The 25,573-nt window shown below is 36.3% G+C and overlaps 1 protein-coding gene across 1 annotated transcript in view; it reads right to left on the bottom strand.

Annotated features, from left to right (window-relative positions):
* The window catches only part of ergic53 (lectin, mannose binding protein ergic53), an 88,154-nt gene that overhangs the window by 46,098 nt on the left and 16,483 nt on the right, over positions 1-25,573 (bottom strand). Inside the window, exon 2 of the mRNA XM_089102795.1 lies at positions 5,702-5,758. Coding sequence (XP_088958921.1) covers positions 5,702-5,758 — 57 coding nt within the window. The remainder of the gene's footprint in view (positions 1-5,701; positions 5,759-25,573) is intronic.

A 25,573-nucleotide genomic window follows, 5' to 3' on the forward strand; every position in this document is an offset into this window, starting at 1 on the left:
CTTGTCACTAGAGTCGATGCATCAACTATTATGCTTGACCTTTGTGTTTAAGTTTCTAGCTAGTGAGCAGCCATTTTCATTTAAAACATTATTCCGGCCTATCTCGGGCCATCATAATATGACTACTCGATCATCATCAAACCTACACATACCCTTCGCCCCGACTGTACGATCGAACTTTGCTTCAAATATAACATGCGCAATGATATGGAATCTGATCCCAGAAGAGCTGAGAGGTACTTGCTCCCTTGCGTCATTTGAAAAAAAAGTAAAAAATCATTTATTGGCATTACAAAAGAAAAGCTAAAGTAGAGTGTGATAAATAATGTAAAGTATGATAAATAAAAAGTTTAAGATTAAAATATAAATAACTAAAGTATGATTTTTTTATGATGGGGTGGCTTCCCCTGGGGAAAGGAGCAGAAAGGTATTAGTTATTTGTTTTTTTGATTAAAGAAGATAATGTTGTGTCTGGGAGTAGGAGCGGTGACCACTCTGCGTATTATGTTGAAATGATATTGGTTGTGGTTCTCGGCGTCCAGAAATAGACTGAGTATTTTGTATTATGTGCAATTTACTTTTTGTACTTGTAAAATAAACCCATTGAATTGAAATTTAAAAAAAAAAAAAAAATGTCAATAATCTTTGTTAGATTCTAAAGCTGTTCCTAGTTTCCTAATTTGAAATGCCACAACTTGCTGGTGTTGATGATATTAAAGACAATTAAAATTAAACTGTGTATTACTATTCCTTTAATTTCATTTTCACAGAGGTTAACTGACATAGCCAAGTATTAAGTGGGATTCAAAAGTATGGTAAGAAAAGTTATGTTTGAAACATTTAGATCTCATTTTCAAATTAATACAATATGACAGAATGATAACGAAAAACAAAACATAATAAAACGTTACATAATCTGTCACGAAATTCTTCATCTTATTCATCACCAACTTTCTGGATTTGACGGTTTGACGACAGGTAAAATAAGCAAATTTTTTAACACCTCTGCCGAAACGACGGTCTATGGAACTTCATGCACACTTAAACAGTAAACCTCCAGTCCCCTGATGACTGCTGGTGTGTTTATATTGTGAGAGTGCGTTTTCAGAGTATATCATAAAAAAACTAAATTGGAAGTCATAAATGAATTTCTTCTCCAAAAAAACAACAACTAAATAATCTAATTAGGAAGTGCTCAAAAATTCAGGGAAGTTTGAAGTGAGGGGGGTTGTGCCAAAATTAGCCTCTGTCTTCAACCTTAATAAAATAAAAGCCTATTTATCATCAATAAAAGAAATGAGTACTAATTTAATGTGTCCTAAACTAAATGCTACTTTAACAAAATTTGAACTCATTTACGTTAGTAAATGAGTTCAGTATTGATTTAGAGTTCAAAGTGAACGCATCTCTCTTAAATTGGATATTTCATTAACCAGTAAGCTTTTCAGTGAATTCTAATCCCAGTGAAGCTAGTTTAGATTTCGCAATATTTGTCAAAGGATTGTGATTCCGAGTGAATTCCGAAAAAGTGATTCTGACGCATAACAAGCTCTGGTCTACGTGAATCGCATCCCTACTGAAGTTCCTGTTATACCAGCAATAGCCTACTCCAGTTTAGCTACTAAAGTAAATAAAATTCAACAAACTCTTGATGTTATAAATGGAAAGTTAACACTTTATGAGGTAAATTTCCCACAAATTGTTCCGGCTAGTGGTGCCCCTGATGGTTTCGCTACCGTTATAATCTCAAATGTATCTCCAAATGTGAATAATCCAGCTAAACGTAAAGAACTGATCGATAAAATTCATGGGCATGAATCTGTTGTCAATTTACGACCTGTGGGTGATAAACTAGTTGTGAAAATTGATGATCTGGCAGCAAAAGATTTCTGCAAATCTGTTTCGTCTGTTCTTAATAATTTGAAGGCTAAATTGATGGAAAAAAGTTCTATGGTCTCCTTAGAGGAATTGAGCATGATTATGGTTTATCCAATATATTGGATTGTGATGGAGTCAGTGATGCCACTAGAAATAATAATTCTAAGACGGTTAAGCTCGCTTTTCGGGACAATGCTGCACCTAAATATGCGCTTATATTTGGTTTGAAAATTGATTATGAATTTCTACGTGTCGTTGAGTTCAAAGCTATTCCTCGCTGCTGCCGCAAGTACCGGTCTCCTGGCCACCTTTTAGCTACCTGCAAGAGCCCTTTTCTAAAATGTGCGAGATGTTCGGGTCCTCATCAGTCAACCAAAGACTCGCCTTGCAATCTGCCCCCCCAAATGTGCGAATTGTGCTGGCGATCATGTATCTTATAGCCTTAAACGTCCTAAGCTTCGTGAAATTGTTGCAAAATCTGATCAGAAATTAATTCAAAACATACTAGTATATGCTCTTTTAATATTAACGGCATCAAAGACAAATATTTTTGCATTGACAGTTTGTTGAGCTCTTTTGATATAGTGTTACTTCAAAAATATTTATTGACCGGTGCCAGCGTTAATTTTTTGCGTAGTAGTCCTGATCATATTATGTATACCACAAATGCACGGCGTACTCGTGGTCGACCCTCAGGAGTTCTGGCGTGTATCATCAAGCGTCGACTCTGACATTTCTCCCCTAAGTGTTATGGTTCTTATAATCATTATCTCGCGATCAGATTTGGCAATACTGTTCTAGTTAACATTTACCTGCCGCATAATAAGAACAATATGCTTTCTTTTAATGCATTTACTAAGACCTGTGTCAAGTTGAAGAATTTAATCGATGGGATCTGTGCGAATGGATATGATTGGTTATTAATTGGTGATTTGAATTGTGATATAAATTCGACGTCTCCCCGATCCGAAACCCTCTTAAATAGCCTTCCCCCCGGCTTTCGGATTATAAATCAAGATTTGCCTTATACATATACTCATAATACTGGTTCTCGCTCTAACCTTGACCATTGTGTCTGCTCAGCCGATCTACCGACATCTAGTGTTCACGTTGACGAAGAAGAGAGGGACTATGACCACCTACCCTTATCGTTACAAGTTTCTATTTCTGCTAATTTGGTAATTAACTCTCCTCGTGTAAAGTATTCCAAGTGGTTTAAAAATCGTTATTGGAATCGTACAAATTGGCCTTTATATCTGGCTATTCTAGCCTCCCTGTTGCACAGTATTAAAGTAACATATAACCTGTTATGTTGCAGTGTTTTTAAATCAAATACTCGAGCCCAGATAAACATGTATTATTATGGCATTGTAGACTGCATGAAGAAGGCTGAAGAAGTCACAGTTCCAAGTGAAATGGTTCGTTGCCGTACTCGTAAACCTATGTGGAATATTAACCCTGAGTTAAAGAAAATTAAAAATCAAGCAAAATCGTGGCTCCGAATTTGGATTGCCTGTGGGCGTCCGTCTAGTGGTAATGTTTTTGATATTAAACGGAAAACTAAAATTGCTTTTAAGCGCCGGTTACGATCTGTTCGGGAATCTGGTGCCCAATTTCCGAAAAGTTCCAATGAATGGAAACGTGTTGTTAATTCTTCGAGACTTGATTGTTCACATGTTGACAATATACCGCAACGATCCTGGATTCAGTATTATTCAGGTTTCTGCTGTAAATTATGCTGTTCACGCTCGGTTCTCAATTCTTTTGTCTCGTTGTTTACCCCCCTAAAGTGTCACAATAAAATGTCATTCCCGTCTGTTGACGCCATTATGGCGTCGATTAAGTGACTACAATGTCAGTCCTATGATATAGATGATATTTGTGCTTTTCATTTGAATCCGCATTCAAAAGGGTTGTTATCTCATTTACAGCTTTTATTTCAAATGTGTCTTTGTAATGCCGTTGTTCCTGTTAGTTTCCTTGGTGGCACGGTTAACTCGATTTTGAAGCGAGGTAAAGATCCTAATTCTTTTTCTTCTTCTAATTCACATTCAAGTGTGATTCGTATTAGTTTGAGTTTCAAAAACGAATTGATTGCCAGCATGCGCATAGAGCCCTTTCAGTTCTTTTAAGAGATGCTAGCGTTAAGGGACAAGCTCTGTATATATGTGCCCTTGATGCATCCAAAGCATTCGACAGCGTTGTTCATTCACAGGCCCTTTACTCTTTATATGAGCTAGGGACAAACGCCTCTATTCTTTTGGTTTAAAAATTTTGGTATCTTAATTCTTTTGTAAGATTGAAATCAAATGGTCAGATTTTTGGGAATATACCTGTTCGCTGTAGTTTTGGACAGGGAGGGGTGCTTTCTCCATATATTTTCAGTGCTTGTTTATCTAGTGTTCTTTTGAAGATACCCTCTACCTGTTTTACCGGATTTTCGGATGTGTGTGACCTTGGATACGCCGACGATCTGCTACTTATTAGTCGGTCGAAAGTTGGGTTAGCACAGAGTGTTAATGAAGTCCGTTCTTCTCTTGAAAAAATTGGTTTATCCCTAAACACTGCCAAATGTGAATATTTGTCGTTTAATGATAAGTTGGGTATAGGTGGTTTAAATTGCTGTCTTTTTATTATTCCTCGTGTTTCTATTCTCAGGTGGCTTGGGATCTCGTTTTGTGATTCAGTTTCAGCTCTCCGGCGAAAAACTGTATCTGATATTAAAGATAAATTAAAAATGGGTTATGCCAAGATTGTTGCTAATCGCGGTCGTTATAATAGGCGCGGTCTCGCGAAATTTTACTCGACTTTTTGTGATCATGCTATACTTTTTGTGTCTGGAGTTTACCCTCTGCTTCGAGAAAGCGATCTGGATCTAATCCACATTTATTGTTTCCGGTACTGCAAGTTTCTTCTTTATTTGCCACGTTCCTACCCAAATAGAAACATAATTTCTCGGTTTGTTGCTACTGATATTATGCGTACTCTGCACCGTCATCAACATGTAGTTACTTCTGATGCGTGTTTAAGGCTGGGTCCACATCATCGCCTTATCTGGTTGTTTAGTGTTGTTTGATATATTTGGTTAATTATTTATTTGTCATTTTTGTAGTGAATTTATTTGCCATTTTTTGTAGTGAATTTTTCTTTCTTTCTTTTCTTTTTTACTCCACTATTTTTGTTCATGTATGTGGGTTATCAATAAAATAAATAAATAAATAAAAACTAAAAAAACTTTTACTTATTGGTTTGCAGAATAACTTCTGGTTTAAATACTCCCCCCTCCCCATTGCCTTTAAAACGTCCAATAACTATATCTTTGAGGATGGCGTTATCCCCATAGTCCCTGGGGCTGAAGCTACAAAATTTGCACATTGTTCACATATAGCATTTGTTATTGGGAAATACATAGACATTTCTGGGGAGGGATATTTTCTATAGGAGAGATTTTCCATATGGAGGATTTTCCAATGAAAGAAAGTTTCCGGGTGGAACATTCAAAGGGAAAGTTTCACCACGGGGAGGAGGGGAAGGGTATTCCCTGACATGATTTGAAAAACAGTCAGAAACTAAATAATTTTTTTCCAACTTAAAGTAAGGCACAATATTAAAACTTAAAACAAACAGAAATTATTCTGTACATGAGGTGGGCTGCCCATGAGATGTGTCAGTAGAATGTTTACGGCCCAGTGTGTTTGGGATGCAGGGACGTATCTAGGATTTTTTCGCAGGTGGGGGGGGGGGGGTACAAAAAAACTTACATAACAAACAATATAGAAGCACAAAACTGTATAACAAGGAGGAATATCAGTTGATCACTCACCACTTTGACTCTTTAGAGAAGGAGTTACCCTCAGCATTTCTTCATTAGCAATGGCATCTACAATAGAAAATGACAATCATTGCAAACATATTATAAATAAATCAGAATAAGAGATTAAAATAACAACTTCAGACTAGAAATATAACTTTTCATCAATACTCGCAATCAAGAACACTTATTCTGGAAACTGCACAACCAAAATTTTTACCCTACGGTAATAGACTATCATGAAGAAGTGAAAATAATAATTTTTTATACAACTCTGAAAAAATATACCAGCTTTGCCTCTCACAATGACTATTTTTTATTTTGGCCAAAAAAAAATTTGGCTTTTCTAATGTCCGAAAATTTCGTTATCATCTTTGTCTTTATTGGTCTTAACTCACGTTAAGCTGCCGTGCGTACAAAAGTGGGGTACAAAAAGTGGTCACACAACAACAGCAACCATACCAGAAAATCGAAATATATTTTCTTGTGATTATTATCGCTTCTTATCAGCAGTTGTACCAAACCTATCCTGCTCAAGTCATCCTCAGGGCTATACTGTGGTGTTTATCATTCCCATATTTTTGTGCAGACGTTTTTATATAATATTTTTTCCCTTATTTTTTTTTTTTTATATTTGTTTTTAAAGACTTTTCAAATAGGAATTTTCCAGAAGTCCACAAAAAAAAAAACGTCCCCCCAGATCCCAAATCAAATACCCATCCTGGCTGGTCAAGCACACTATCTGAAAGTTCTAATGGTACATCCATTCGGAGAATAGGACAATGATAAATGTAGGTCCTAATGCAACTATAAGTGATGATAATGGGTTTCAAGAGGTCCTCTCTAGAAGCTCTAAAAAAAGCAACAAAATCTCCCCAATTAAAAGCATTTCCCCTCTCCCTGCCCAAGATCCTCCCTCCAAAAACTTATGAATTTACCTTAAAATTACTCCCACTACCCCCTTTGAAATAAAATGGATCACTGCAATAAGAATTGCAATTTTTAAACTGCTAATATCAATGTTCTCTCTTAAAATTAACTATGATGGATCTCTGCTAATAGCTGTAGAAGATCAGAATTTAGCAGATACAATAATTAACCTTAAATCCCTTCTGAATGTCCCAATTATTGCATCTAATTGGAACCCAAAACAATCACCAACAAAAATTGTAGTTTACAATGTTCCCCCAGAGATATCTACTCAGGAATTAAAAGAAGGTCTCTCAGATAGGGCTGGAAACACAATCCCAGTTGAGGATGTTACCCAACTTGGAAAACCTAATTCTACTGGCCTAAAAACTAGTAGATCCTTCTTATTCACACTAAAGGATAAAATTGATATCCCAGAAAAATTAATCCTATTTGGGCAAATAAAACCACACAAGGAATACAAAACTAAGCCTATTCAGTGTCAGAAGTTTTTCAAACTGGGACATACGACAAAAAAATGCAATGAAATTCTCCAAGAGTGTAGTAATTGTAAATCTTTCAATCCTAAAGAGCTGACAACTTGCAACAACACCCAGCCTACATGCATCAATTGCAAAGGTCCTCATGAATCTACAAATAAATCATTATGCCCTGCATACAAGAAAAGAGCTCTAACACTCCAAAGATCAACAGAGAAGGCCATCCCATACCCCTTCGCAGCGATGGAAGCAAATGCTGCCCAACAATACCAAATAAAGCCTGTAATGAAACCAACCAACACCTACAAGTCAAATGTCCAAAATGCATCAAGCACCCCATACAAAACTATCTCTTCTAAGCCCCCTAGCTCAAATCCCTATCAGAAAGAATCAACAAGCCACCAAGCCTTGTTTTCTGGTGGGAGAAGGCCAGCATGGCTCTCCCTTTCAAGAAGAAACAAACCAGAAACACTACCAGGAATCAATCCCTTAACAAACAAACAGGATGCACTACCAAAAATGCAATCCCCAAATATATGCTTATTCATTCTAAACTGTAATGCAGTTCAGGCCATGAACATACATCAACTACGGAAAACAAAAATTATTGCAGAATTGGCAAAAATCTACATCCCAGATGATATGCTCATTCAAGCAAAAAAAGATCTTGCTTTACTTTTAACAAAGCTGAACATTGATACACAGTCATATGAAGAATAAATCAACAACACAACATTTATCAATACTCCAATGGAATGTAAGATCACTCACAGAAGATAAGCTAAATGAACTAATATCATTTATGAACAATAATTCCATTAATATTGCTTGCCTCCAGGAAACTCATTTAACCCAAAATCAACAAATTAAGTCTCTGGGATATACTATCCTGAGAAAGGATAGATCTTCAGAGAGAAAAGGAGGTGGGGTAGCTTTATTAGTTAATAATAATATAAAATTTTGTGGCATTAATTTTCCAGATTTTGAAAATGATGTTGATGTAATTGGTAAAAGTGTTTGGATGAATAATTTAAAAACCTACATAATAAGCTTCTATAACCTTAATGGCCAAACTTCAGATGCCGAGGATTTCCTTAATTATATAAATAATTACAATATCTTAAAAAATATTATTATTTGTGGTGATTTCAATGCTCATAACTTTTTGTGGGGGAATAAACCAGCAAATAAAGCTGGTAAATTTATTGAGGATATGACTTAAAATAATAATGAATTAGCTGTTGCTATCCCTCCAAACCTGAATACATATTTTAACCCCAAAAGTGGCAAATTCTCTTCAATTGACCTAAAAGTTGTGTCTTTAAACTTTTTGAACAAAATTTACATAAATAAAATTGATAGTCTGTGTACAGACCACTTTGCTATAGTTTGCTCCCTAAATGAACCTGCTGAAACTTCATCTCATACCTCCAAATATATCAACACTAAAGCAAATTGGTCTATTTTCCAAAATAAGCTAAATGATGAAATTACAAGTTTCACCAAAAGTTCATGCATTTCTAATACAACAGTTGACACACATGCTGAAGCCTTGACATCTTTACTAATAAATACAGCTAATCATACTATCCCCAGGACAACACCTAAGAAAACATTCCCTAAACAAATTCCTAAAGCATGGTGGACAAATGAGTGCCTAAATAAATGGAAGATAAAAAAGGCAGCTAGGACAGAATTCATAAAAAAACCAACACCTACTACATATTTAAAAAAATTACAAGCAGAATCTAATCTAAAAAGGACTATAATAGATCCTAAATATAAATACTGGGATAATTTTGCAAATAATCTCTCCAGAGAAACACATGAGCCAATTATACATAAAGTTATAAGCCACATATGTGGGGAAAAGACTTCTCCCAACCCACTCCTATATCAGCTTATGCATAATAATACCCATTATGACAATGATATCGAAAAGGCTAATCTATTTGCAACTCTTTTTGTTAATAAGCTAACATCAAATAATCAAAGCAAACTGTCCACAATTCCTATGAATCCTAGTTACTAACCGCGCCCAGTATCCGAGTACGTAACCATTCCATTTTCAATCCAGGAATTGAATAATGCAATACATCATATTAGGTCCAAAACTAGCAGCAGCTATGACAATATACACCCTAGATGGATAAAGAACCTCACACCTTCATACAAACAAGAACTGCTAAATTGTTATAATCACGCTTGGGCATCTTCTAGGTTCCCCAATATATGGAAATGTTCGTCCCTCCTACCAATCCTAAAGAAAAATAAACCAAAAGATAACCCTGAGTCTTATAGGCCCATAATGATTACACCTGTGATGGGGAAAATAATGGAGAAAATGATTTATCACAGACTCCTCTGGTTTGTTGAGAAAAATAACATGATCCCACACACTCAAACTGGATTCAGGAAATACCACTCCTCAACAGATGCTTTCATTTTGCTAACAAATGCAATAAATGAATCTTTCTCAAAAAATAATATCCTAGTGGCAGCTTTCCTTGATTTTGAAGGAGCATATGACAATGTGAACCACCAAATCCTTTTAAATAAACTTGCAAACCTTGGAGTACCTCCTAAGCTAGTATCCTTTATTAAATCCTTCATAGAAGTGCGAAGTTTCATTGTTTGTGTTGGTTCAGCCTCTTCACCCCAAAAGACAATATCCAAAGGCCTACCTCAGGGAGCAGTCCTCAGTTGCCTCCTATTTGCCCTATATCTCTGGGACATGAACCTACCCCAAACGAATCTACAATATGCTGATGATCTGGTGCTATGGTCATCTGGCAACACCTTTCAGATAGCACAGTCAAATCTGCAAAAGTCACTTTTCCAGTTTGAAAAATTCTCTCAACATTCAGATTTACCCATTGCACCAACCAAGTCAAAAATAATCCAATTTCACCGGAAGCGAAACCATGTTAATGCAAAACTAACTTTAAATAAAACAACTATTCCAGAAGATAATAATATTAATTACCTAGGTCTCATGCTTGACCAAAAACTTAATTTCCACCTCCACATTTCAAACACAATAAAAAATTGTTATAGAAAAGCAAATATACTAAAAAGACTTCTTTCCACACCCTGGGGCTGTAAGGAGAAAACCTTACTCCAGTTTTATAAATCACATATAAGACCCCATATTGACTATGGGCTCATTGTCTATGGTGCATGTGCAAAGACCCAGATGCAAAAAATTGAAAAAACACAAAATGATATAATACGTCTCATATTTGGTCTTAGGAAACCCACAAGCACCAAGTTTCTGCTTATGGAGAGTGGATTAACAACAATCAGGGAGAGACATAGGTTTCTCTTGATAAAACATCTTACAAAAATTGAATCAAATAGCTCACACACATTACATAATTGGTTAAGAAATCCAGCCATGTATAGAGGTATTGCAGATGAGTATGCCAATGTTCAAAAGAAGTTCCCTGTACCAGCAAAGTCTATTGCACCTACTTTTCCCCATTCCCCTCCATGGAATTGGTCATCTCCCATAATAAATACTGAATTTTCTAAATGGAATAAAGATTTAACCCCCATTGCTTTTGTTCAGAAAAAAATTGCAGAACTTAATACAATTACGTATAAAAATCACTTCCAAATGTTTGTTGATGGGTCAAAAATGAATGAGAAGGTTGCAAGTGGTGTTTTCCTTCCTCACCTGAAAATTGCAATGGGCGAGAGATTATTTAATAATTTATCTATAATGTCTGCTGAGTTAAATGCCATAATCATGGCATTAGAACACCTTAAGCAAAACCAATCTTTGATTGAAAATTTGAATAATATTATCACATATTCCGACTCTTTATCAAGCCTTGAGTTGCTGGCCTCAGCTCCTCAATATAAGTTGGACATTGACACTTATCATTGTCTCAGTATTATTGATAATCTTGCTTCAAGTGGTATAAACACTTACTTTCAGTACATTCCTAGCCACTCTGGTATAAGTGGTAATCATCAGGTTGATGAAATAGCAAAAAATGCTATAAATATTGACCAGCCAAGTGAGAGACCAATCCCAATTAGAGATATTTACCGATGGAGGCTATCACATATTAATTTTAATAAGATGAATCCTATCCTTTCCCCCTTTCCCAATAAATATCTTTCTAAAATTTATCATAGAATTCGTTCTGGAACAAATGGACTAAATTTCCTTGCATTCTCATATAAGCTTTCTAATTCAAGTGGTTCAATTCCCCTGTCCCCTCTGTGCAGGCATTGTAATATGAATAATGAAACAATTGACCATTGCCTATTTGAATGTAATATGCTGACGTCTGCACAACATACCTTGCTTTGTAAACTGTTAAAATACTTCAAACACCACAAAATCCCACTATCAGCCAAGGGCCTAGTCAACTATACCTGCACACAGAGCATAGAAATCGACATCTATCATCTTATATTTGAACTCCTAGAGTTGAAAGATCTGCTGAAAGATATCTGAATATATCTAATAAATATGAGGCAATCAAGCCAGTAGCTCTGTAGCCCACAGAGTGAAGCAAAAGGAAAAGGGCTAAATAGTGTTACTGAAAAGCCCGCCTGCTGTAAAATAGAAGAAGAAGGGGTAGCAAAGTAGCAATGCTACCTGGCAGTTTTCAAATTTGTTGGCAGATTTTGTCTGAAAATACCATTTTTACATATAAAAATAATTTTTGCTCAAAGAAAAGCTGTCAAAACACAAGTTGTGCTCTGCCATGCAAAAAGGGGGATAGCATAATAGCAATGTTACTTGGCAGTTTTCATGGCCTAGTAAAATTTATTGGCAGATTTTGTCTGAAAATACCAGTGCTTCAACTATCCCTAAATTTTTGGGATTTCCCCAAGAATCTGTCTTCTCAACTAAAAAATCGGTTCCCCAAAAATCCCCTTTTGTTTAGGGTTGCCACCCCTAGTAACTATCACTTTAACTTAACTTGACCTAATTTTGTAAAAACTTTCCAAAGTTTTTGTCTCAATTATTTACTACACATCAAAAACCAGACATAGATCATTGAATTGCTGACCTTGCTTCCTATGCTAGTAAAAGCAAAATGTTTATTTCATCAAAAATTCTCTTGCGACTCCTGGTGAAGAATTTCATTTGAACATGTTTAATTTCAGTGTAATTCTAAGCTTTGAAGCAAAGAAGGTTATTTTAGACAGCTGGACTATGAGTTTAAATTTTGTGTCTTTTGCTATTCTGTTTAATTTTCAAAGGTCTGAAAATTGAAGAATTATTCTACAATTTGATTGAAAAATTATTCAAAAATGATTGAAGATTGAAAAATTATTCAAAAATGATTGAAGATTGAAAAAACATTCTAAAATGAAAAAGGGAAAGCCTGATACCTATGCAGAGGGGGGAGGGGATTTTGCGATAAATTTGGAGATATTTTCATTGTCGAGCCATAAATTAGATGAACATACCACTCAAGACCTCTTTTTGTGCTCTTTCAAAATATAACCATCATTTTACTCAGAAATTAAATGGACCTTTTAAGGTGATACCTTTTTCTCTTATTTTCTGCAGCTTAGTTTGAGTCGTAATTTAGTTATTGTCCTCGTTTTCTTCCTTTCTTCAATTTTAGATTTGATTAGTTTGAGTCTTATTTTCTTTTACTCTATATTTTGGACATGTGTAAAACTCGAGAACAAACCAGTTTTATCTGTCTATATTAAGAAACAATTAGCTTGTGCCCAGTGGAAAACAAGTGGCAGATGACAGAATACATTGGATTTGGGCTATATATTTGTCCATTAGGGGGAGAGTAGATTAGTTTAGGTCAGGTTAACCCCTCCCCCCTAATGTGCAAATATATAGCCCAAATTGTTTCTAAAGTATCATATTTTCATCATGTTTTGGTATTTTCCATTAATATTAACCCAACTTCACTTCTTGAGTGTTGGCAGTATAATACATAAGTACCGATTAAAGGAGTTGATCTTTTAGCCAGGAATCTTCACAATTTAAAAATTTGTTGAATTTTGCTTCATTTAGTATGTAAAAATTAAGTACTTTTCTTTTTCCCTTGAGAATTTTATTTTGCATACAACCTATTATGTTCAAATATGTTCCCCTCCTCCTCCTCTCCTCATCATTGCTACTCTGGTGCCCTCCCCCTGCAATATTTTTGGCAGGTGTCCATGCTTGATTGAGTGGTTCAATTTCAGTCTAGGATCTTTGTACAGTCTAGGAAAGCTGTTAGGTAAGTGAATGAAATTTTACAGAATATTCTGCTCCAATTGGGGCATTGGAAATTTTTTAAATACCTAGGCCTACCTCCACAAGTTGTAATGCTTGAACAATTTTTAGCCCTGTATGAAGGCTAATACTGAGATAAAAACAATAAAATAAAATAAAAATCGCAGTAAAATTGGATTTGTCATTCAGAGGTTTTTCTAAATATAATCTTCTTGCTCTAAAAATTGCAGCACCTCCTTTTTGTCCCTCTTTATGAGACAAAATTAAGCTATATATTATATTCAAGTTCAAGGAATAGTTTATTAAAACAGAAGCAGCCCCAAAGCATGATTTATGAGAAATTGTATACTTGGTTACTGAATTTGGTTTTTATGAATTTGGTGAATATGAGAATTTGGTTACATTTCCAGATTGTTTTCTTGTAAAGTTTTATATTATTTTCGGACATATTTTTTTTACAAATGGTTGGTCTTTATTTCTTGCTCTGCTACCCGATATCTGTGTTTGAAGATTGATCAGCCCAACAGGAACCAAAACTCTAAAAAAGAGTAACTACAAAACAAAAAAGAGCTGTTTTGTTTTTGATATTCTTTTTTTTAGCAGGTGATGCATCTCTTCTGAAATATCTCTTCTTGTAAGATGGATGTATCTCATATAAGCTCATTGGGTTTCAATGTTCATGTCTAAGAGCTCATTAAGTTTCAATGTCGCTATGTGAAAATTTACTTTTAAGTCATTGTTATCCTTCGTCCTTGTGGACAAATTTTTACTCACTCTCTTCTCTTCAACTGAAAGCGAATATCTGTCCAAATCTTGCAAAAATAGCCAAATTCTCCAAAAACTGTCTATTTGTCAGTTGAAAGAATCTTAAAAGAGGTGGTAGCTATCTGGGTGTACACAAGGGTTAAAACAGGTAATGGGAAAGCTGGAAGGTGGAAGATTAGTAGCCTAAAACAACCACACTACAATGTAGCAGCAATTCTCTGTTGTTGTTTTTTTTTTTGGGGGGGGGGGATTAGATTAGGGCAACACTAATATCACAGCTTCATAATGCATGTGACTGCCAATCAATATTGTTCTCCCCGAAAATCAAATGGGGCTTTCTCTAGTTGAAGTATAGTGATCAATGAGTATCAAGCATGCAGTTGGGTATGCATTATTTTTATAATACCAATAGCATTGGAGTGTACAATTTCATCCATAAAGTAACAGCAGTAAACTATATACAGTATACTTAGGCCTTTGAATACTACACTCCACTAGGAGTATTAGAGTAAATATGATACAGAACTTTTGATGAAACGGTAGGCCTATAAAATTATGGAGTATGATTTTATGGCTAGTATATGGCTTGCCACTGAATTAAATTACATTGTTAATTGTGATTCAGAAAACAAGTTAGATTTGTTACTTTTCTGCAAGTTTTATGTTTGAAAATACTTTTTGCTCAAAGCAAAGCTGTCAAAACACAAGCTGTGCTGCTAAAGTGTCAGCAGCCTTTAGAATTCTGTTACTGACAGCTTTGGAGCTTTTTGCACACCTGATGCTAAGATGAAAGAAACTGGCAAAAGAAACCAGTTTACAGTGTGTCAATGCATGAACAACTTGAACAGCAGTAGGTATATCATACAAGTACCCTATCTGCATTATGCCCAGGACATTTTTTAATAGCATGACCCTTTTCTTCTTTATTATTTTACAGAGCAATTGTCAGGAAGAAGAATAACACCATTCTAAGAAACAGTTTAAATATTTAAAACAGCCTGGATATTTATCTATAAGGAGGGAAGGGTGTTAAGCAAGCAATGCACTTCTGTTAATGAGATAACTAAGTATCAGTGATTGTTTTAACATAGTTTTCACAACCTTCGGGAACCGTTTTCAATAGATCTTCACCATATGGCAATAGAAAATAATATAATTTACATCATTTTTTGTGTTTATATTATAGCATTATTTTTTTCCAGTCTGCTTTATATGGAAAAAGTTGTCATCCAAATGTCAGAGGAGGCTTATTCAATTGAAAACTGAAATTCTATTGCCCTTTTTAATAGTCAAATGCAACTGGAGGGCAACCAGCCCCTCTCCCACACCTTTCTTAGTTGCCCTACCCCCTAACAAAATTTTGAAATAGCCATTTTGTAGGGTATCAATATTAAATTTATTGGGAACTGAACTAAACCAGAAGATACTATGTGTATCCAGGATGTAAAAGAGGACATATCAGCACTATGTGAGGAATAGATAAGGATATTAATTCAGAGAGGAGCCACAGCACATCCCAGACAAACTCCAGCATGAATGCAGAAAGGCTGGCTACATTTCCCATTATCATGTTTTGTGCATGCCCATGATATGATCATGGTCATGTTCTCAAAGCAGAAATCTATATTATCTCAGGGACAACTAAGGGTATTAAGTTGAAAATTTTTGGAAATGTTGAACTTCATCAAAAGACACTATGTGTGAGTATCTAGGCTGTCAAAAGGCCATATATGTGATATCTCAAGAACAGCTAAAGGTACCAAGTTGAAAGTATCAGGATTGTCAAGGTGGATGTTGAACTAAATTCAGAAAGATGCTACCTGTATCCAGACTGCCAAAAGGATGCATCCCCAAAATCTGAGAAATGACTAAGGGTATTAAGTTGAGATTTTCAGGGTATTTTGAGGGCATTTTGAACTAAATCAAAAGACACTATGTACATCCATGTTGTCACATGGCATACCCATATTATCTCAGGAACAACTAAGGATACTAAGCTGAAATTTTCAGGAAATGTGTTGAGACCACTGCATGCATCCAGGTGGTCAAAAGGGCTTATCTGCCAAATCTCAAGAACAGCTAAGGTTGCTATGCTGAAACTTTTGTAAAATGTCGAGGGGGATACTGAACTAAATAAAAACTCACAATGTGCATCCAGGTTGTCAAAAGGGTGCATTTGCAATATCTCAGGAACAACTATAGATATGAAATATCAAGATCTCAAATGGGCATATCTGCAATATCTCTAAAACAACTAAGGGTATCAAGTTGAAATGTTCAGGGAATACTGAATTAATCTAAATACACCATATGTATCCAGGTGGTCAAAAGGGCGCATCTGCAATATTTTAGGATCAGCTAAGTGTATTAGGCTGAAAATTTCAGAAAATGTTGGGGTGGATGTTGAATTAAATCAAAAGCTAAAACACATACCAGGTTGTCAAAAGGGCACATGTGTAATATCTCAGGAACAACTAGGGTATTAAGTTGAAACTTTCATGGAATTTTGAGGTGGGTGTTGAACTAAATCAAAAGAAACTAGGTGCATCCATGTTGTCAAAAGAGCATACTATTGCAGTATCTTAGTAGCATCTAAGGGTATTAAGTTGAAACTTTCAACTTAAGCTGCTAGTAGCTCAAAATTAATACTGCACAGCAGCATTGCTAACAACCTTTTGACTCCATCCACAGAATAAATAAAATATAGAATCAGATAGAAAAGTGCGCAGGCTCACAGTTGCACAAAAAAAGGATTCCTCCTTAACAGGATAGCAAACAGAAGCTAGTTAGCCATTTAAAGAAGGAAATTTACATTTCAAGACTTTGAATAAACCCTGTTATTGAACACTCAGAAAAATCTAGTGAATGAACTGGAAGTTAAATATTTTGTTTTGTATAAGTATTTTAGTTTTAGTTTCAATACTTTAGTATATCTACTGATGAAAATGACTGTATATGTGATTGAAATGCCTAGACTTTTGTACCTGTTCTCACTGTCTAAATAAACAGACTTATCCCCATTTGAACATTTATTTGTTGTCATAGAAAGGCAGTGTGGTCTGGATGACAAGACTTTCATTGAAAGACACCTTGCAGAGCAGTATGGCATTACAGGTGCAAACATAAGCAACAGAAGATGTTTAATAGGGCAACCATTGCCAGCCACTAAACCTGGAACCAGCCACCAAGAATCAACCGACAACTGACCCTCTCCTATTCTCATCTCTGTCCCAAACTTAAAAAGACATATTCTGCAGAAATCCTATAAGCAATGCAAAGAAATTCAGTTCAGGGCAGATGCATTCCAGGAAGATTAGGAGAAAAGGAAAGATTTTATCTGGCAAACTTAGCTGCCAAAAAGAGCTAGGAGAGCTGAATTTGGCTATTCACCATGGAAAATTGCTCCCAAAAACTTGATTCATCCAGGTGAGAGCTACCCACACTAGCCCATGGACTGTTAGATACCTCAGCTACCAGCCCTGTACATAGTGTGATGGTAGAATAATGCTGACTTACAAACTTCGAAAGGAAAACTACTGTTTTCATTGGTAGCCATAGTACCGGTCAACATTACACAAGAGGACACTAAGACGCTGCCAAAGTTAAGCTCCCAATCAAGAATCCATCAGATGTACTTCTCAAGAAAAGTCATAAACAACTGGAATTAATTGAAGGATTCAACTGTCAGCACTCCCTCCATCCAGTCTTTCAAATACCAACCTGGCAAGGAGTGGGAAAAAAGGCAGTGGAGGTTTGACTGGAAGTCATCAACTCAAGAGCACTACAGGTCCAAAGGACCTTAAAGCTCTCAAAAGGATAAGTGATGCATCCAGGTTGTCAAAATTGCATACCTACATTATCTCAAGAACAGCCAGGAGAATCATCTTTAAACTTTTAGGGAGTGGTAAGGGGGATGTTACACTAAACCAAAAGATATTACCTGCATCCAGGGTTGTCAAAGTATGTACCAGTAATATCTGAATAGTGGCTAAAAGTATTTGGTTGACACCTTCTGGGCATGGTGATCAAGACTCACTATGTATATCCTTGTCATCAAGGTGCATATCTATATTATCTTCAGAACAACTATGGGTATTAAGTTGAAACTTTTAGGAAGCATTGAGGTGGATATAAACTTAATCAAGACACTGTCTGCATCACAGTTTATATAATTAGGCAGTGACTTTACTGCAGATGATTTCTGGCTCTTCATTCTTGGTGCGAACAAAAAGCTCCTCCCACTTATTTATGCATTAGTGGGTTAGTGTGTATGTGTCAATCAATGAGAAATGGTTAGAAATTGCATAATTCGTAATTGCGAAAGCAGAAAAAAACTTGGTGAGCTGGCCAAGTGGTTTGCAACTGTCCCATCTCACAGGTATGTCTTAATTTATATACAAATTATGACTTAATCTATTATTTATATACAGTGGACTCAACTGATTGGCCTATGTAGGATTTTATAAAAAAAGGGGGAGGGGGTTGATGAAATTTGTGAAAATAAGGAAATTTGTTTTCTTTTAATAACTGGTGAAATAGATGTGATGGTTTCAGGGGTGGATCCAGAATTTTTCAGGGGGGGGGTGTAAAATAGGTTGATCCGACAAACTTTCGTTGAGAGCAAGTTTAGTTAATGCAAGCTTGCGTTAATTAGGTAGATTACACTACGTAAGGGGGGGCACCCCGCGCCCCCCCCTCTGGATCCGTTAATGGATGGTTTTTCATTTTTTTTCACGTCGTGATATTTATTTTCGTCGTGATATATTTATTTTCTAATTACCTGTTTTGGCGGAGAGCCAGGATAAGACTTGTTTCGTTTTCAATCAATTTTATCATATGAAATGGGCAGACCTTTCCTGAACTTTAAACAATAAACACCTATGTTTGAAAATCTTTGCACTTTGTGGATTTAGATAGCGATAAGGGTTCCTGATTGAGACCAATTTTAGGACTTGGGTTCTAATTATTAGTTGCTGTGGTAAAAGTTGCCACAAGAGCCCTATACAAGAAAATGCCAAACATCTGTTAAAATGTGTTTTTTATAAAATTCTTAGTGACTTTTCAGAAAATTGTAGGACATCACACATTTTAGTGAGAGATTCAAAATTTTACGGGGCTTTACGCTAGCAAAGCTCTTATTATAGAATATTCTTCCAGTTTGTTTACCAGAAAATAAAAAAATGCATTTCTTACTGCTGAGTCTGTATAATCTTAGACCTTTTACGGCACAATTTCTAAAATATTTCTAAAACATTTCTAAAGGGGAGCTATAAGAAATAATACATTTTTAGCTATATATTTCAAAGATTTCAGCCACTAAATTTTACGTTTGATTTTCCAGGGCAACAGAATGGCTAACAGTGTGTGGCCAGGAGGAAATTTTGAGAAAACCTGATTTTACTACCTATATAAGGAAGTATGCTAATTATATATATATATATATATATATATATATATATATATATATATATATATATATATATATATATATATATATATATATATATATATATATATATATTACATGTATATATGATAGTTTGTTTAGAATAAAGTCTCTTTCTTTTTGTCAGAACAATTTAAATTTGAATTCAATTTCATTTTATTTACCGTAGAAAGTTAGACGATTACTATAGGATTTCTGGTATTAAATGTAGAGCATATCTGACGTCATTCTTATGAAATATACCTCCTAAAAATTTTAATATCCCAATTTTCAGAAAAAATTATAGTGTCGCTTTCGAAAAAAAATTTACAGATAAATAAACGAACCTAGATATATAGGCTACAGTTTTTGCTTGCTTAAAGAGAGCAGGTGCCAGTAATACCAAAATTAATGCCAGGAGTATAGCTATATTTCAAAGATTTCAGCCACTAAATTTTACGTTTGATTTTCCAGGGCAACAGAATGGCTAACAGTGTGTGGCCAGGAGGAAATTTTGAGAAAACCTGATTTTACTACCTATATAAGGAAGTATGCTAATTTTATATATATATATATATATATATATATATATATATATATATATATATATATATATATATATATATATATATATATATATATATATATATATATATATATATATATATATATATATATATATATATATATATATATATATATATATATATATATTATATATTATATCGGCGCATACAAACAGCTCCTCTCATTTGATCTACCATCAGCAGTCCAATTACCCTGGAACACATATTTTGGCAGAAACTTTCTCAAAATGCCTTTTAAACCAACTTGAGACTTCGAAACCCGTTTTTAATTCCTAAAAACATCTAATAATAACATTGCACTACCAATTACCGATTTTCATGTATGTATTGGAATAAATTAAGTTAAAATTTGTTTCTTCAAAATTAGTGTTCCAACATTGAAGCCAAGTTTCGCGTTCAAGAGAGATTTGGCTTGTCTACCCGTGAAAAAATCTAATGTCGCTTATGTTTATACATTCTCTGGAGCACTTGCACCTTGGTCCGGGTTTTTATAATGGGTGAGACAGGGAAAGATCATACTGCTAATTATATATACTGTGGTCTGCATCTAGGTTTTCAAAAAGTCACATCTATGATATAACTTACAGGAAGAGTGCCTCTTACTGTAACGATTTGTCTCTTCAAGCATATACTTCAAAAACCCAGGTCACAAAACCTGAAATAATACAAGCATAAGCAAAGCACAAGCAATACATAACAGCAAGCATAAGCAAAAGCACAAGCAATACATAACAGCACACATACACAAAATACAAGCAAGCATGGCAAGTAAGTAAGGAATATTACATCTCCCTTCTTTTCGGAAGAGCTTGTCAATCATAGGTTTATTCTTGACGGTGGCTTGACTTATCGACCACTCCTGGTAGTTACAGAACTTCTGAGACTGTTGTCGACTTCGGCCGCGGAAGGCAGGGAGACCACAGTGTTTTCCTGGCCCACGGCGACCGGCGATTCTGGCATGCTGGCTTGGCGAAAGTTCACGTCCTCTGTTTGGGGTAAGTCCGGAGAGTGATGCCATGAATCGTGTACTGACAAGCTGCCAGTGTTTGAATCAGAATCAGAACTCTTCTCATCTGTAGTCATGACTTTCAAGTGCTTTCTATTCCAGCGGTATTGTCTGTTTGCTTTCGTCTGTACTACATACGATCGTGGCGCATCTGCCTCTCGGAGGACTGTTGCAGGTTGCCAGGTTTGATCGTTGGACCGTACTCGAACTTGTTGGCCTATCTGCAGCGGATTAAGGCTTTTGGTATGTTGATCATAGTAGCGTCTCTGTCTTTCCCTTTCTTTATTCCTTGTGGACATGAATTCCTGCATAGGTACGACTTTTGGAGATAAGTGCTCAATGGTGCAGGGCACTAGGGATCTCAAGTTTCTACTCATTAGCAGTTGGGCTGGGGAAGCTAGACCATCAACTGGTGTGTTGTGGTACTCAAGGAGAGCTAGCTCGAGGTCAGTTTTCGATTTCTTTGTTTTCATGATCATGGCCTTAGCAATACCAACTGTTTTCTCAGCGAGTCCGTTGGACTGAGGATGGTTCGGGCTAGAGGTTTTGTGTCGTATTCCCCACTGTCTCATGAAATCCTTGAATGTTTCTGAAGTGAATTGTGGGCCATTATCAGATGTAATCATCAGGGGTATCCCGAATCTATAGAAGTTATTTTTTCGCTTCTGTATTTTGAGGTTGGTGTAAGTATTTATTCCCCGCTAATCAGCTACAAAAAATCGACTGTAATAATCCACTATGATCAGATAGTATCTTCCGGATATGTAAAACAGATCAATGCCAACATGCTCCCAAGGGTAGCTGGGAATATTGTGATGAAGCAAGGGTTCTCTTGCATTTGCTGTAGACTAAGTGCAGCACGCATCACACTTCTTGACAAAATCTTCTATTGTCTGACTCATCTTTGGCCAGAAAATGACTGATCTGGCTCTGTTTTTCGTCTTCTCGATACAAAGATGTGAAGCATGGATGATTTGCAATACAGCGATTTGCATGCTGTCTGGGATGACAAGACGGTCATCTTTCATGATGATGTCATCAACAACACTGAGATTACTTTTTACTGTCCAGAATTCAGCTATGGATGACGGAACCATTGATCTTTTTTCGGGCCAACCTTCTTCTACCATTTTCCTCAGAACCCTCAGCTGTGGATCTCTGAGCGTTTCTTGTTTCAACTCAGATAGCTTTTCTTGACTGATTGGTAGTAGTTTCATAACGGAGTGTACAAAGTATTCAATTTCTCTGTGATGCAATGTTTTCTTAGTTTCTAAGTGGAGCTGGGACAGGGTATTGGGGTATTTCAGTGCCTGGTCAGTATATTATGCTGAAATTGTAGGGTTGTAGATGTAACAGCATTCTTTGAAGTCTCGGCGACGACTTATTGATCGGCCGATTGAGGATTGTTTCCAGGGGTTTATGGTCACTGATGACTTGGAAGTGACGGCCATAGAGATACTGATGAAAATGGCGACATCCAAAACAATGGCATACTGCTCCTTTTCAATTTGCGAGTATCTCTGCTCTATTTCATTCAGCGATTTCGATGAAACAATTTTATTCTCTTGAAGCAGGACAGCACCAAGTCCTGATTTGGAAGCTTCAACTTGGATCTCTATTTGGTTTTTTGTAGGATCGAAGAGCAAAATTGTTGTTATGATTGACTCTTTAATTTTCGTAAGTGTGGCTTCATGTTCATTTGTCCAGTTGCAGTGCTTCTGCTTAGCTAAGGTCCTAAGAGGTTCATTTAGGCTAGACAAATTTTGGATATGGCGTGAAAGGTAGTTTAACATACAAAGGGTTGTTTGTAGTCCTTCCTGGGATTTGGGTGATGGCATTTCCTCTATTGCTTGGATTTTCCCAGGATCTGGGTGGATTCCGTTTTCGGAAATGATGTGTCCAAAGTAAAGTATCAAAGCTGAATTGAAGATGCACTTATCTTTGTTAAGCTTGACTCCCTTTTCTCTAGCTCTTAAAAGGGTTTTTTGAAGATTTCTGTCATGGTCCTCTTCAGATACACCAGAGATGATCATGTCATCCAAAATTACTGAGAATCTCTTGAGGTTGCTGAATGCCTCTTCCATGTGGCGTTGGAAATCATCTTGTGCAGACTTGAGTCCAAAGGGCATACGTCTAAATTTGTATCGCCCATATGGAGTTGAGAATGTAGTCAGTTCGGAAGATTCGTCATCAAGACATAAGTTCCAATATCCTGTTCGGGCATCTAGCTTGGAGAAATACTTAGTGGCTACAAGCTTTTGCACAGCTTCCTCAAAAGTTGGCATGGGATTGTAGGGTCTCTTTATGGCTTTGTTGAGGTCACGAGGATCTATACAGACTCGAGGTTCCATCTGGTTTCTTAAAAACTACAGTTGAGTTCACCCAATCAGTTGGATGAGTCTCCTTCTCAATGACTTCTAGGTTTCCCATACAATCTAGTTCTTCCTTGAATTTGGACTGGAGACTCAAGGGGATTTGTCTTGTAGGCTGAATGGATGGCTGTGCATCTTCCTTGAGGATTATCTTACATTCACCTTCCAGTTTCCCAACTCCTTCAAATAGGTCGGAAAATTTGGTGAGTATCTTTTCGGTGCTGAGCTGTCCAGATTGAAGACTAAGTATCAGCTTTATCAGGTTCAGCTTACGACTCGCACTGAAGCCAAGGATAGGAGTAGGGGCTGACTGCACTACAAAAAACTATAGGTTGACTATCATTTGATTTGTAGGCACAGTCGATCTTACATGTCCCCAGGACGGGAATAGTCTGACTACAAAAGCTTGTTAAAATATGGTTTGTAGGGTGGATTGCAGGTTCTGGATTCAGTCTTTCCACCGTCTGTCTGGTAATGATACTAGCTTGTGCCCCTGTGTCAATCTTGAATTTCACACTGAACTGGTTGGCGATTCTTAGTTTAGCATATGGCTGGTCATCAGCTTTATCCATCATTAGTTGATGGATGAATAGTTCGTCAGTTTGTTGAGCTTCAGATCTGATGATGTTCACATTCTTTTTGCTACCACGGCAGACACGTGCAAAATGGTTGGGTTTTCTGCAGTTACTGCAGATCTTCCCTTTTGCAGGGCTCTGGTGATTCTGTGAATAGTCTCCACCACAGAAGTAACATTCACGGTTTTCAATTCAGTCACGATTGGGTTTCCACAGTCTATTTTGATTCTTCTTGATGATATCAACTTCTTGTTTTCCATGACTAGTTGATTCTGCTGACCTTGTCTTAAGTTGTACCTGGGTTTCTGTGTAGGTTCTTGCTATTTTGATAGCATCTGAGAGAGTCAATTCGGATCCCAATTGCAGTAGTTTTTCACGAATCTTCTGGGATGATGTTCCGAAGATGAGGCGATCACGGACCATTTCGTCAACAATCGTAGCTCCATATGAGCAGTGTCGCACTAAGATTTTCAGTTCAGTTGCATATTGTTCAATAGTTTCGCCTTCCCTTTGGTCACGTTTGTGGAATGTATATCGGGAGAATATGGGGTTTGATTGTGTATTAAAGTAGTCATCAAATTTGGCAAGGTATACACAAATTTTGTCTTTTTCATCAGCTGCTAGCGTCCAAGTGCTGAACATATCTCGTCCTTTTTCACCAAGCCAAATTAGCAGATATGCACACTTGATTTTCTCACTTTTTCCGCTCAAGGGTTCATCAAACATTAGATTAGCATGACTTTTGAATCTAGTCCAAGCCTCTTTTAGATTGTCCGATTCCCAGTTCAGCTCAGAATATGGGACGAAGGTATCCATCTTCTACTCTGACACCATGTAACGATTTGTCTCTTCAAGCATATACTTCAAAAACCCAGGTCACAAAACCTGAAATAATACAAGCATAAGCAAAGCACAAGCAATACATAACAGCAAGCATAAGCAAAGCACAAGCAATACATAACAGCACACATACACAAAATACAAGCAAGCATGGCAAGTAAGTAAGGAATATTACATTACTAGGATATCATATCCTGTTGTGGCACTCTAATTTCGGCTTAACATAGTGTACCTAGTGCACAAAGTCATATCACTTTTGTATATTATGTATTGTGAATAAACACTTCTTTCTCTTGACGCTTGCCAAGATGGTTTTTTAAGCTGTTTAGAGTTGGTGCCAACACTACTTCTTCAGGTAACAAGTTTCAGTCTTTAACTGCTCTAACTGACCAGAAAGAAGATCTCTGTCTAGTTGATGCTGTTTGTTTCTGGATTTTTTGCAGAATGACCCCTAGTAGACATTTGTCTGACTAGAGAAGAATTTGTCAAACTTGGTTCTATTTACATCTTTTCTCAGTTTGAAAATCTGGATCAGGTCCCCTCCTTTTCTTCTATAGTTTAGGCTTGGTAGCTTCATTTGATTCAGGCGCTCTTCATATGTCATTTCTTTTAGTCAAGGGAGTTGTTTGGTAGCCCATCTCTGCACCTTTTCAATTTTGATAGCGTCTCCAATGTATGAGGGGCACAAAACTAT

Source organism: Artemia sp. Qi Xiang Cuo, chromosome 16 (assembly GCF_049724085.1).
Source record: "Artemia sp. Qi Xiang Cuo chromosome 16, ASM4972408v1, whole genome shotgun sequence".
Lineage (NCBI taxonomy): Eukaryota > Metazoa > Arthropoda > Branchiopoda > Anostraca > Artemiidae > Artemia > Artemia sp. Qi Xiang Cuo.